Genomic DNA, 13780 nt, shown 5'->3' with positions numbered 1-13780 from the left:
CAGGGCCTGTGGCAAAGGCAGGGGATGAGCAGTGAGCACCCCCCAGCATGTTGGAAAGTTGGCACTTGTAGCTCCAGCCCCAGAGTTGGTGCCTATGCAAGGAGCCGCATATTAACTTCTGAAGAGCTGCATGTGGCTCCGGAGCCACAGGCTAGCCATCCCTGATTTGTCAGCATTATACTTTTTCTCCATAGAACAATATGGGTATTTGTTTTGATGGTTAAGTAAGCACCCATAGATTCCCCTGGTTGCTATCCACAATGTGTTAACATAGTAGGTAAAGTGTCAGCTTTACATCTCAGATTCACATATTGCTGGAGTTACATATTCAATTGTCCTTTTGTCTGCATATTATGGATCACTCAATTCTCAGCACTTTATCATATCAAAAGTATTCAGACATTTGTATTAGTGCTTATCACAAATCCATCTCCTTGCTTCACATTAACACAAACAATCAGTTACAAACAAAAGGAATCCTGTTGCTGTCAGTCTTCCCATTCACTGTTAAATTGAAAACCTGGTCAAACACATAAGTCCTGTACCCCAGAATTGAGTGCTGATGATGCCTTCCTCAAGGAATCGGGGTTCAGCTAATCTGAGGTTAGGTAGACAATTTAGACAACTCTAGTGGTTGAGGAAGCAACATATTATATAAATTAATATATTTGTCATGACATTTTGTCTGAGTAGTTTATATCCTAAAGCTTATTACTAAAGGTTCTGTGCATACAGGCGCCACAGTAAATAAAGGACCAAATCCATGCTTCTTAACAATTTGAGTGCTAGAAAAAAATTATTTTTCTTGAATAGATAGAACTGAATTAGCTTTCCTCAGAGGCTGATTTTATTCGTACATTTTATTAGAGTAATTTTGTCTGTTTTTAATATTTCAATTAACTTATTTTCCTCACTGTAGTTATAGATTTCCTTAATTCTTACCGCCCTTCTAAAGCCAAAAGAAGAAGAGATGGTATCTGATGACAAATATTCAATATATAACACCACAACAACAATATAGAAAAGAGAGAAAACAGACCTGGTGACAGTTAAAACTGTGAGAGAGTTTTTGTGCTGCTGTTTTGTCTCTTCCTTTCCCCTATTAGGAAATTATTCTTGAGTCTTTCTTTATTTTACTTTAAGAATAATATAAATATTATTATTGAAAACTGTTTTTGGAAAAATGTTTCTTCCTTTCATCATAATTCAATCCAGTACATTTTTTTACTCCTTAGAGGGAGGTCTGTTTAATACATATTTTCTTAGAGTTTTGATATTGTTCCTATCATATTTTTAAATGCTTACTATTGTTTTTCCTCAGCAGACAGTCAGCCAGATTCCTGTGCCCAAACAGTGGACTTTAATCGACATCATATTACTGGAGAATTGTGTTTCAAGTAGTCTCAAGTGACGGAAGAAGCAGGTCTTCACTATGATGGAAGAGGCCAAGAGCTCAAAAAATGGAAATCATGACCCAAGAAAGTCTACCCGTGTTGTCTGTGAAGAAGGCAAAACAGTCAGAGTTATAAACAATCAGAATTATAAACACAATAGAAATGATAAATCTGTAAAAGATGTTGGGAGAAGTTCTCCAAGTGGGAGCAGTAGCAAAAAGAGTAAACAAAATGATGTTTGTTCTGAAAGATCAGGAGAAAATAAATCATGTAAAGTAAATAGTTGCATTCCTGGATCTAAAGATGTGGGGTCAAACCTTCAGGATCGAAGTCATGGCAAAGCAAAAAAAATATTTAATTTACCAGCAGCAGTAGAAAACCTGAAACAGACAAAGGTTCAGCAGACAGGAGAAAACTCTCTAAGCTCTCATATTTCTGGGAATGGAATCAGTATGGAAACCTTACCAACTACACAAAGAGGGAAATTGGTATTGGAAAATCCACCAAGTGTTCATATGTCAAAAACAAGCATGGATCAGACTGGTGACTCTGTTAAGACAGTTTCAAATCAAAGAACAGTGGAGCACAAGTCTGATGACTTCAGTAAGTATTAAAGCACACTACTTCATTCAGTTTTCTTTGACAAATTGTTAACAATCTGAAATGGGCTCTAAAGTATTTCTGCTTTGCATATCTTCTCAGTTACATACAGAAAATCATCAAGCACAGTTACAAAGAGTGTACTGTGAATAGATCCTTTGTTACTTGGAGAATAAAGGTCAGAAGAATAGCAATGAACTAAATTTCTTTTCTATGTTGTTTAAAAGTGATTATGCAATATTTTAAATTTATTTAGAGCCACATTTTAACTGATTATGTGTCAATTTCAGGTTGTTTTGTGAAATTAGAAAATATTAAAACAGAAATCTTCAAAATATCATGCTCTCTTACCTAGACCCTATTAGTAATACAATTTTCAAAGTGCAGACAAAAATCAACTACATCTAAGTTTAAGAAAACTTCCCTGTAAGCATGAAGAAGACACACACTCTTGCCTTTTGCCTGATTGCTATGCTATTTTTGTTCTGCAAAAGTCTTCAGAAGGTGCTTTGACTGATGGCTTCTTTTCAGTCTAGATACTGCCAGCAGCCACTCTTGTGAACCCTCTGTATTTGTCTCCTTCAGCTACAGAATGTAATACGTACATAAGAGTTCATTTCCTTCTGAGTTAGCCCCTTAGTTCAGGAATTTTCAAACTGTTTCAAAGTGTTGCTTTTAACAGAAATGGTTCATGAGCCACTTGCTATTGTGAAGATTGCTTTCCCTTTTATTTGTGGTCACACTACATCCTTGTGGTAAATACAGCAACTACTGATGTGGAAAAGTAATATTAGTAAAATATTAATGTGTTTTTAACTGTCTTAAAATTTAGCAGCAAGACCCTTTGGAAAACATGTGACCAGCAAGCTGTATGTAGAACGTCAGCAAGTGTTGCATGGACCACCAGTCATCCACAGACCATACTGAGGAATCAGATAACTAAGCAATTGCCAATCTGTGTCCCCAGGCTAGCTATCTCAATACCATCTTCTCCTTACTCTTGTAAGATCTAGTTGTTCTTGGTAACGCACCCAGTGATGTGGGCTATGCTTATAAGAATAGTGTACACTGTAGACGGTTGTGTACGTTAACGAACTATGTGCAGATTATAGTTTTCAGGAGGGATTGTAATTTCAAAATCTTATATATTTATAAATGATAACATTCCAGTGCAGCATGGTTGCTGTGAATAGCTATAGAATGCTAAGGTGTCACAGAACATAAGTATGTTCTTAATATCATACTGACTTAGTAAGCGGGTGCAATTGAAATGTCTAGATAGTAGCTTTGGAAAACATTTTTCTGTGAATTTATTTAAAGTAGCTTTCTGGTAGTTTTCGTGACTGTTACACTACGTGTTTAATTTAAACCTTATTATTTTTATTTGTATTCTCATGGCACATCACGGTCCTTTTATGCCACATGCTGTATGTACTCATAACAAAAAGATGATCCCTGCCCCAAAGAGTTACCTCCTACACAAAACTCTTACACAGCACTGATATCTTACATTTTCTCTTTTTTGATAGAGCACTTATATTAAAAAACTTGGCTCTTTAGTCTCTCTTAAGGGTGGTAAACAACAGCAATGCATCATTGGAAGGTATGGTATCTTAAGAGCATTGAAGAGATTCTAATGTAGTCTTTTCTCCGTAGAGACACAAGGTTACACTTTGTTGTTGTTCTTTATGATATTTTCCATTTGATTCCCATTGAAGTCATTGGGAACCATGTAACTAAAGCCCTGTGTGATGCTCTTTAAAAAGTACCAGTGAATGTTCTCATGTTTAGCCCACAGAGTTGACTCCTGCATAAGAGCACCTCCAGACTACCTTATATTGTTTGTAATGCTTACTTCTTCCTCCTCTCTATTTTTAAAAAGTTATTCTGGAAAACAATAATTAAGTGCCAACTTCTTTCTTCAGGCAAAATGAAGAATCCTGAATCAGCTCAAGAACATAGTTTGGAGACTGAGTATTTAGAAAACACTGTTGTAATTGATGAGTCTACTCTGACAGCAGAACAGCAGCTAGGCTTGAAACAAGCAGAAGAGCGACTGGAAAGAGATTATATCTCCCGACTAGAAAAAGTAGGTTGTGATATTCTCGTTCCTTTTTGCTTGTCCAGAGCGAAGTGAAATTCAGTGTTGCTCTGGTAAAGAGCCTTTTTTGCCCCATGCCTATGAGACTTCAGATCATGGTCACCATACTTTTGTTTGGATGGGACTTCCTTTTGACTCTATTGCCATTATTCCTTCTTTATTTAGAATGGTTCTTTTGGGTAACATAAGACACTGCCCACTACAGCTGACCGCTTCCTCAGTATTGCTGGCCTGGAGAGCAAGAAACTTTGACTGAAAATTGAACATAGATCTCCCATATGGCATATGTAGAGCATTTACCAGTGTTTTTAGTTTGATAGCTCTAAAGGATCCACTGCTGATCTATCTTAGGTGTTTATAGAATGTCACTTGTCCTAGTACTGTAAATAATGAATGCCAAACTTCCCGATACATTTCTATCCCAGAAAACCTTCCCCAAAACACCTCCTTTAAACTGGTCTAAAGCAATACCCAAGTCAGTATATGTGTATTTAAGAAAACAAAAAGATTCCTTCTGCTTTTGATGTGTACGCAGAAGATTTTTTGGTCTGCCTCAATATTGAGGAGATCCTTCACCCTCCCCTAAAACTAGTCAAATAAGCCCTAGCAGATTGATATTTGGCTTCATCTTGTTAGGTTTCTTCCTCAAACAAATGAAGGCTCAGAATGTTATATTGATAAACGCAAAATGGCCACATTATTTTACTTTGACATTTTAATCAGAAAACATTGAGTATTCAGAAAATATCAAGTTTTTGTGAAACCACAAAAGACCAAATTCAGCAAGAGCAAATAGTGTTTTAAAACAATGTTCTGTGTGTTAATCCTGTACTATTTTAATAGCTGAGATTTCCAAAATGCTTTGTGGATTTATCAGATATAAACATGTTCGAATGGAGAGAGGATGGTAATGCATACTTTTTAAAATTACAAAAGATGGCAGAAAAATGGAGCACATATGTAGGCTGACACTACAGTGAATATATCCCATCTTGTCAATGTGGAAAAAGACATTGGGAGGATTGATGATGAGATTTTACAGATCCTTACATTTAAAGAGCTTGAACAAGAGAGGGGATTGGCTTAGTGATCCTGAGCTAAGGGTTAGAAGCCAGAAACTTTGTGAGTCTTACTCCTGGCTCTGACACTAACATGTTATGTGGCCTTGGGCAAGTCACTTTCACATCATGTCCAGTGGAGATAATCCAATCCACAGAGGTCTTGTGAAGTTTCATTAATTAATATTTGTAAAATACTTTGACCTAAAAGGTGCTATATAAATGCTAAGTACTGTTTATCATTGACACAATTTGTCATGGACTACTGGCAGAAATGTTTGTCTCTTTTTTTAAAAAATGTTGGCCTCTTTATTTCAGCGCTCCCCAGAATATGCCAACTGCCAGTATCTATGCAAACTCTGCTTGGTTCACATTGAAAATATCCAGGGAGCTCACAAGCACATTAAAGAAAAACGCCATAAGAAAAATATAATGGTAAGTTAATTAATGAAGACTTTGAGTCTGTGGTGAAATACATACATCTCGTTTTGTTGTAAGAATTTCAGGTTACTTTTTTGATAGTGTATTCTATGAATTTGATAAATCAAAACTAAAAAAAAAGTAATTGTTTTTTGTGAGATTAGTGCTGGCTAACTAGTTTGTAACTGAATCTGTTTCAGGTTATTAATATTTTTATAATGTACTTTACAGTATGTAATACTGTTTGTTGTAACCAGAATTTTCTATGTAATATAACATTTCCTTTTGAACTAGAAAATACAGAATGTGGAATACCAGACCCACAAACCTATCCAGGTGACTCAGAAGTGTCTAGTTCACTCTCTGATGCTTGGAGCTAAAATTTTTGATAAAGTTTACTCTTAGAAGTATTACCTTTAAAAAAATAGAACTTCTGTGGGGTACAGTGCCATGTTAGCCAATTGGTGTGGCCCATTAGAATGTTGCATATAAAAATAGTAATAATTTTTTCAGAAGCGTTTCTGTGCTCCTGGGGGAATTCTGCAACAAAAAAATTAAATTCTGTGCATAATATATTAAAATTATGCAAAATTCTATATATTTTATCTGTCAAAATAACACAATATAAACACACCAGTTTCAATTTTTTTGGGTCATTTATTTCAAAATACTTGTCAGCAAGTATGTCTGTAACAACACAGACAACAAAAAAGATTCAGGAAATGTTTTTGTTTCTTGACAAATAGATGCTTTATTAGGCATATTAATACAGAACTCTTGAGTAATAATTCATTTAACCTACAATAGAAAACTGTATTTCCCGCACTCCTCAGAAGCAGTGCAAAGGCTTGTGGGAGTCAGGGATAACGAAGGAGCTGAGGGAGAGGGAAGTAAATTGCTGGGAAGGAGCCTGAGTGGGTTGGAGGGTTGTTGGGTATGAATGGGAAAAGTGTGGAACAGATTTTTTGGGGGGTGGGGGAGGGATTGTTAGGGAGCTTCCCCCATGCAGATGCTGGCTGGTTCCTAGCCTCTCCCATTCAGTCAGGAACATCTGCCTCTGTCTCTATGTGCTCCTGCGCCCTCGTGTTCTTGCACTGCCTGTCCACACGTGTCCCTCCACCCTCACTCAGACACCCATTCTCCCATCCCCATGTGACCCTGCATTCCCTCCCCCTCTCCTTATGTAGCTCTGTACCCCCTCCCTGCTCCATGTGTCTCTGTGCCCCCACCCAGCCACTCCCCTGTCCCTGTGTAGCTCTGAACCCCCTCCCCCATCATCATGTGGGCCTGCACCTTCCTCTCCCTGTGGCCCTCTGCCTCTACTCCCATTCATCCCCTGCTCCAGTCTGTCCTCCCCCACAAGCTCTTACGAGTCCCTGTCTGCCCTCCCTGCTCCCCCCGCCGCTTATGCTTTGTGTCCTCATAGCCTCTGTCTCCTGGCCTGGCCTGACTGGCACTGTGAAGAAGGCAGGCTCTTTCTCTTGCCTCACTGGCTGGGGGCTGCTGCTGTTGTCTGCTGCCACAGTACCCTCTGGTGGGTAAAAGGCGGAACTGCAACAACGTTTCGTCAGAAGCTTTTTTCTGTGCAAAAAATTAAAAAATATGTGTGCCTCATTAATTATGTGCCCGGGCAGTAGTGCAGAATTCCCCCAGGAGTAATTACTAAGATGTCTATCTCTGTAATATCCAAATGCCATAACATTTTAGAAAAGGTCTTCATTAATTCTTTAAGAGAAGGCACCTGTTCTTCCCTTGTCACCATTTACTTTTAAGCTACTCCTTTATGAGTAGCTGGATATAGGTGTTTTTCTCCAGGAGCAGGTTGCGGGGGACATTCTGAAGCTCAGCTGTTGGAGAAAATACCTGATGAAGAGTTCTACATTGTAGTCTGAAGGTTGGAAGATTTGGCCATTCCCTAATCTCCAGTGGTAGCATATTCCACAGTTGAGAACACTCTATTGAGAATACTCTTCTTCAGCATATGATGCATATCAGGATTCCATCACTCATGACATCTCTATTGAATATAAATAATTTGGGGAGCTGCACAGAAAGGGAAAGTCCTTGGAAGTCCATCCAATGGGTCTAAGACTCAGTTGAAGCCCTAAAAATATCATGTGTTTCTAATTTTATACACCTAAGTATACACTCTTTTATATATTATATGTTCTAAAATTAACGTTAATATTCCAGTAGTGCAGAAAGACCAACCAAGTCACATATTATAAAATGTATGAGAGCTGAGGTTAGATACATTTACCTTGATGAGTGACTACACTAGCTTACCAATAGCAGCTTCTGCAGCAATCCCCCCCCTAAAACAAACAAAAAAGAGACCCCACAGAAAAACAAACCCAACAGTGACAAAATAATTTTAAAAAATCTTGCAAAATTTATATTATTTTTTATTGTCATGTTTTCATTTTTAAAGTAAGGAAATCAAAATAGAACTAACTCAATAAATAAACTTGAACCATGCACATATAAGTGTGGAGATCTGGTCAACACTTTTATTATGATGCTGTGTTGTGCGGATGCATAAAAGGTTGTTATTCACTTATTCAAAAACTATGCTATTGATTTAAGTTGTTTCCATGGGGAGTCATACAATTTCAATCAATCAGTGAATTTCAGAATCAAGTAGTGTCACTGCTGATTCTAGGTGATCTGAGATTTATCAGGTTTTAATGCTCCTAAAGTAGTTACCTCCAATAAATGAAGTTAATTATTATAATGCAATTGTTTAAAACTAGCACTTGATGACAGTAACTGGTTGGGCTGTAGTGAGAGGAGAACAAGCTCCTTATATTTAATTGGGAGTCAGGGGAAACTGTTTGGCTTATTGAGTCCTGCACATGGGCTCACTGTTCAATCACTAGTGTTTATTGTGCAGGAAAAAAAATACAGCTTCTTTCATGTCTTTGGATAAACTCTGTTTCAGAGCTCTCAGCCATGCAAATATAATTCAGGGAAGATAACCCTTCAGATTCCTTCCTTGGCTGTCGGCCCTGCAAGAACCTGTTCCTTTGCTAACATGGAGCATCTAGTGTCATTTCCATGAGCCGAGTTATCATATATGCCAGTTGGGCTATGCAGAGTTTGAATCCTGTGGAAATGTGCTGGTCAGGGCACCATATAATGGAAACCCTCAAGTTAAAAATAATATAATCTCCTACAATTATCTTATCATCCAAAAATTCTCCAGGAAAAACAGGAAGAAAATGAGCTGCGTGGCCTCCCACCTTCCTCCCCTGCACAGGTGGCTGCTTTGACTTTTACGCTCATGGAGGCAGCAAATGAACAAGGCATATCAGATGGTGACTTCAGAATCCGCCAAGAAGTTGTAAACGAGATGGAGAAGATTATTCAACAGCCCTTACCAGGTATGCATGACGTCCCTCTTTTTTTTAAATGCAAGACATTCTCTTATTTTATTCTAACAATTATAGGTTAAATCTTGCTCTCTCTCAGTGTGGAATAGTTAATTTTGTTTGAAATATCTTTATTATATCTTTAGAAGTATCAGGAATGTCAAATCTTACCTTCTCTGGTTTTGTTAGCCAGCTTGTTAGAAGTCTCAAAGAAATGTAGCTCCCAGTTGCACAGACTCTTACGTATGTGCTTAACTTTACACAAGCATTTTTCGGATCAAAGTCCCAGTTCTGAATCATAGTGGTGGGGCTATAACAAAAATCTTTCTTTTCACAAGTATTTGTAATGCATTTAAATTAAATAGATGTAAACAAAATAAAGAGTTTTAAACAGTGTGACTAAATGTCACTTCCCTTCTCAATTAATTAAGTTTTACTTTTTCTTTACCAGTTCTCCAGTTGTCTGTGGAATCCATCAGGATAGACAAGAGTTGAATTAATACAGTTTTAAAAAAATTAGAAAGAAACAGCAAAAAAAATAGTCAACCCCAATAGTTTTATTTGTAGGTCACCCTTGATACATAGGTGCAACATAGACTACAAGTCTTCATATGCATTATTTTACTGAAAGTGGAGGTCTCTTAAATCAAGAAGAAGCATAGCTCTCAGATCTCTCCATGTTAAATATGAGGGCAATGGGTCCTCACCTGAGCAAAATTGCTTGCAGAAGTTGATAATTTTGTTTAAATCTGAGTATCTAAATTCCAAATGTTATTTCATACTGTTCGTGCTCTCTCTTTTTAATGTCATTGGCAGTTTAGAAGTTCAGTGGTGAGTTACCCTCACCAATGCAGTAACGACATAAACTAGCTTGATTGAATTTGTAAACAACCTGGGGATTAGTAAATAACCAGGATGGCACTTCTGTTAGTGGAAAAGATTGTGTGCAGTCAGTGACGTTTCAGTGTCAGTGATCTCCTTAAATAATTATACTTGGAAGATGTATGTTTCTAGTGGGATTAACTCTGGCTTTAAGTTTGTTTTCTTTGGACTTTCAGTGATTTGAGTATTATTGCACATGCCAAATATGAACCGTACATTGCAAAGGCCTGTGGTGGTTATGGATAGTAGCATCAGAATTTTGAAAATTATCAAGAAAATTGCTGTTTAAAATTCACTATGGGCCTGATATTCAGAAGTGCTGATGACCCACAAATCCCACTGAAGTCAATGGGAGCTGCAGGTGCTGATCACCTTTTTAAATCAGGCCATATATGCTTTCTAGGCAAAATTTAAATGCCATTTAAATTAATAGACTAGATAACATTGTTGCTTTTTTTTTTTATTACAGTATTACCACTTATTGATGAAAGTACTTTTGTCTTGTTCATTTCATCAAAACCTTCCATATATAATTTTTTTTATTTTGCCTTCATTGCTTCTCTTCTCCTTCTCCTTCTCCAGGGGCAGCTTTTAGGCATTTTGCTGCCCCAAGCATGTCAGGCAGGCTGCCTTCGGCAGCTTGCCTGCAGAGGGTCCATGGTCCCGCGGCTTCGGCGGACCTCCCGCAGGCGTTTCTGTGGGAGGTCCGCCGAAGCCGCGGGACCAGCGGACCCTCCACAGGCAAGCTGCCAAGGCAGCCTGCCTGCCGCCCTTGCGGCAACCGGCAGAGCGCCCCCCGTGGCTTGCCGCGCCAAGCACGTACTTGGCGTGCTGGTGCCTGGAGCCGCCCCTGTCCTTCTCTTATAGCTTTGGAGGTCTGTTATGGCTTCCAAGAAACACCTGAATGCCTTTATTTTTCTTACAGCTATGCAAACTGTCTCTGCTGTGTCAGCCAAAATACTTACATAATACCCCTCTGTAGATTCAGTGTCAGCTTCACCCATCCTCCTCCTCCTTGCTTTATTTTGCTCATATATTTTGTAAACTCTTTATTTTGATCACATATTTTGTAAATCTTCATGCATCAGCCATCCCTCATGTTATTTCACTAACAAAATATTTAACTTTCAAATCCAATTTATGTATGTCCCTATAATTTATGTTGTTGATTTTATTTTCCTTCTTTGCTTTAACTTCTTATCTCCTATGATGCTAATTGGTAGACTCAAAACAAGAGGGCAGATATTTGAAGCTAGACAAATGTGTCAGCATTAAGTTAGCAATAGTTCAATGATCAGAGACACTGCAGTGAATGAGGTATTGGTCTTTCATTGACAGACAATAGCTTTTCTAGCAGATTTCATTTATATCAAAACTGCCTAGAAATTAATGTTGTCTTTTTTTGTTTGATAAATAGCTCTTTTTTTTTTTCCTTCTCAATAAAAGTGTAGTAGTAATTAAGACCTTTTTGTTCATTTTAGGAGTAATTATCTATTCTTAACCATACACTATGCATATTAACTAAAATATGATGGTAAATAGAGAAAATTATACTAGTAATGAAAGACAATTTGTTGTGCTCCTTTTTAAAAACTGGTTTCGGGATTTTATTTTTATCAAACTCTGGCTAAATTTTTATCCAGTAACAGTTCAGGAACAGTTGAACCTTCTGGTTGTTTTGTTCACAAGAGTCCACCATAAAAAACAGACATCAACTCCCCTCTTGCAGGGATGCATGAAAAACGATGACTTTGACAATTTTAGCTCCATGGTTAACATAACACAAGTCTATTCCACAGGACCTCATTACTTCTGGTCAGTGGAATGTTCTGTATATACATGGAAAACAGTTTCTACCAAGCTATGATTTCTCCTGAGAATCTGCAGATTCTTTGTTTTGATCACAGCCATGATAAAGGCAACTAACACTGTTTTAGCAGCATGTCCTAAATTGTGGGGAGGAGAGACTACTCCCAGTTTTGTGGCTAGTCTGATTTTGTCCAATGACTACAGCACAAACGTCGCAGAATAATTGTCTCCTACATAAAATGTTTGATAAATAATTTTATGTGATGGAATGGCATTTGCTTATGATACCATTGTGTGGCTTAGAGCAGGCCTAATATGTATTTGAACTGATCAGAAACCGTTGTAGCTATAGAAGTACAATTGTTTAAGTAGATACTGTACTTCTGCGGCTATGATGGTTTTCAGGTTGCCCAATTATGTTTTGTGTATAAGTTTTACTATTGAATAATGAATGCATAGGCACTTGCTAATCTAATTATTTGGCACAGATGCTATGGTAAATACAAGGAGTAATATTTGTGGCAAAGGAGTATATCAGTCAAAAGTTTTACAGCTGATTGGATGCTCAGGTGTAACAGTGCTACTTGATAACCACCTAAACTTTATTAAAAAGTATACACTAACACCATGACATGAACTGTAATTTACAGGATAAAAAATAAATAAATTTTTTTGTAGAGAACAGTATTTTCTTTGTTGTGAGAGTGTGAAAATTGTATTCTTTGAGTCTGGAAGTGTGGCTAGAATGAGTAACCCAGTGGGGGAGGTGGTTAATCATTCATTAGAGTATAACTGCTGAGGTTTGGTATAGTGTCTCAAGAAAGTTTTAAATGTCATCAGTGAGGGGATAATTTGGCCCATCATTAATTAAACCTGTAATAGGGTGGCTTGTCCCTTAAGGGCTAGGAGGGCTGTAGCTAACTAATCTTGATTACAGAATGAGGCATACTTGTGTTGAATCAGGTAATTCAACCCTGGAGCAGGAAGTTGCAGTGAAGTGGGGAGAGCCCTGGAAATTGTGGTGGAGTCTGCAGAGACTGAGGAAACCTCTCGAAGCACAAAGGCCTGGGATGGTACATATACACTGCTAAAAAAAACACAAACTCATGGCAACAAGTCTCAGAGCCTGGCTTAACTGACTAAGCTTGTGCTGAAACATGGTGAAGGGGATAGGTCTCAGCAGGGGCGGCTCTAGACATTTTGCTGCCCCAATCACAGTGGCGTGCTGCGGGGGGCGCTCTGCTGGTTGCCTGTCACGCGGCTCCAGTCGACCTCCTGCAGGCGTGCCTGCAGATAGTCTGCTGGTCCCGCGACTTCGGTGGAGCCGCGGGACCGGCAGACCCTCCGCAGGCACGCCTGCAGGAGGTCCACCGGAGCCGTGGGACCAGTGGACCCTCCGCAGGCATGCCGCCGAAGGCACTCTGCCTGCTGCCCTCCTGGCAACTGGCAGAGCACCCCCCGCGGCATGCCGCCCCAACCTCGTGCTTGGCGTGCTAGACCTGGAGCCGCCCCTGGGTCTCAGAGCCCTCAAAGGAATGTGTGCTCTGCTATTTTTTATCCCCTAGCAGTAGCAAATTCAGCTGAGCCACGCTGTAAGACTTCCTGCTGGCTTTCCCTGCCCTTCCCTCCTTCCCGATATTGATCTATGTGGAAAGACTCTTTCCAAGTGGGGGAGAGACTGCCAAGGCCCCAGGCAGGAAGACCTGAGAGGAGACAAAGAAATCTTGGGTTGTGTGGACCTATGAATGAACTTTGTTTTGCGGTTTTGAGTTTTATTAATAAACCTAGTCTTCAGAGAGGGCTGTTTTTGACCAAGATGGGAGATTTTATTAGTCAAGAGGGGAAAATGAGGCAGACTACCCTAGGCCAGGAGGGGGGTACTGGAGGCGGCCAGCCCAGTTACAAAGCCTTTCTCTGTTTTCCAGAGTGTTCACTGAGGATGTATGGCTCCTGTCTAACTAGATTTGCTTTTAAAACCAGTGATGTTAATATTGACATAAAATTTCCCTCCAAGGTAAGTAGTATCTTGTCATAACTAAAAAGAGTCAATAACCTGCACGTTATATCTGCTCCATTGTCTTTATCTTCCACTAAGGGTAATTGTAGCAAGTAGCACATAGTTTGAATGTTATTTGGTGTTCTCAT

The 13780-nt window shown here is 38.8% G+C and overlaps 1 protein-coding gene across 2 annotated transcripts in view; it reads left to right on the top strand.

The window, feature by feature from the left end:
* The window catches only part of TUT4 (terminal uridylyl transferase 4), an 83432-nt gene that overhangs the window by 8970 nt on the left and 60682 nt on the right, over positions 1-13780 (top strand). For both annotated transcript variants that reach the window (XM_075067613.1, XM_075067614.1), the window contains exons 2-6: positions 1325-1997; positions 3920-4083; positions 5472-5588; positions 8779-8956; positions 13561-13649. In XM_075067613.1, the coding sequence (XP_074923714.1) occupies positions 1433-1997; positions 3920-4083; positions 5472-5588; positions 8779-8956; positions 13561-13649 (1113 nt within the window). In that variant the 5' untranslated portion in view covers positions 1325-1432. The remainder of the gene's footprint in view (positions 1-1324; positions 1998-3919; positions 4084-5471; positions 5589-8778; positions 8957-13560; positions 13650-13780) is intronic.

Source organism: Chelonoidis abingdonii, chromosome 7, assembly GCF_003597395.2.
Source record: "Chelonoidis abingdonii isolate Lonesome George chromosome 7, CheloAbing_2.0, whole genome shotgun sequence".
NCBI lineage: Eukaryota > Metazoa > Chordata > Testudines > Testudinidae > Chelonoidis > Chelonoidis abingdonii.
This window is presented reverse-complemented; position numbering and strand designations above follow the sequence as displayed.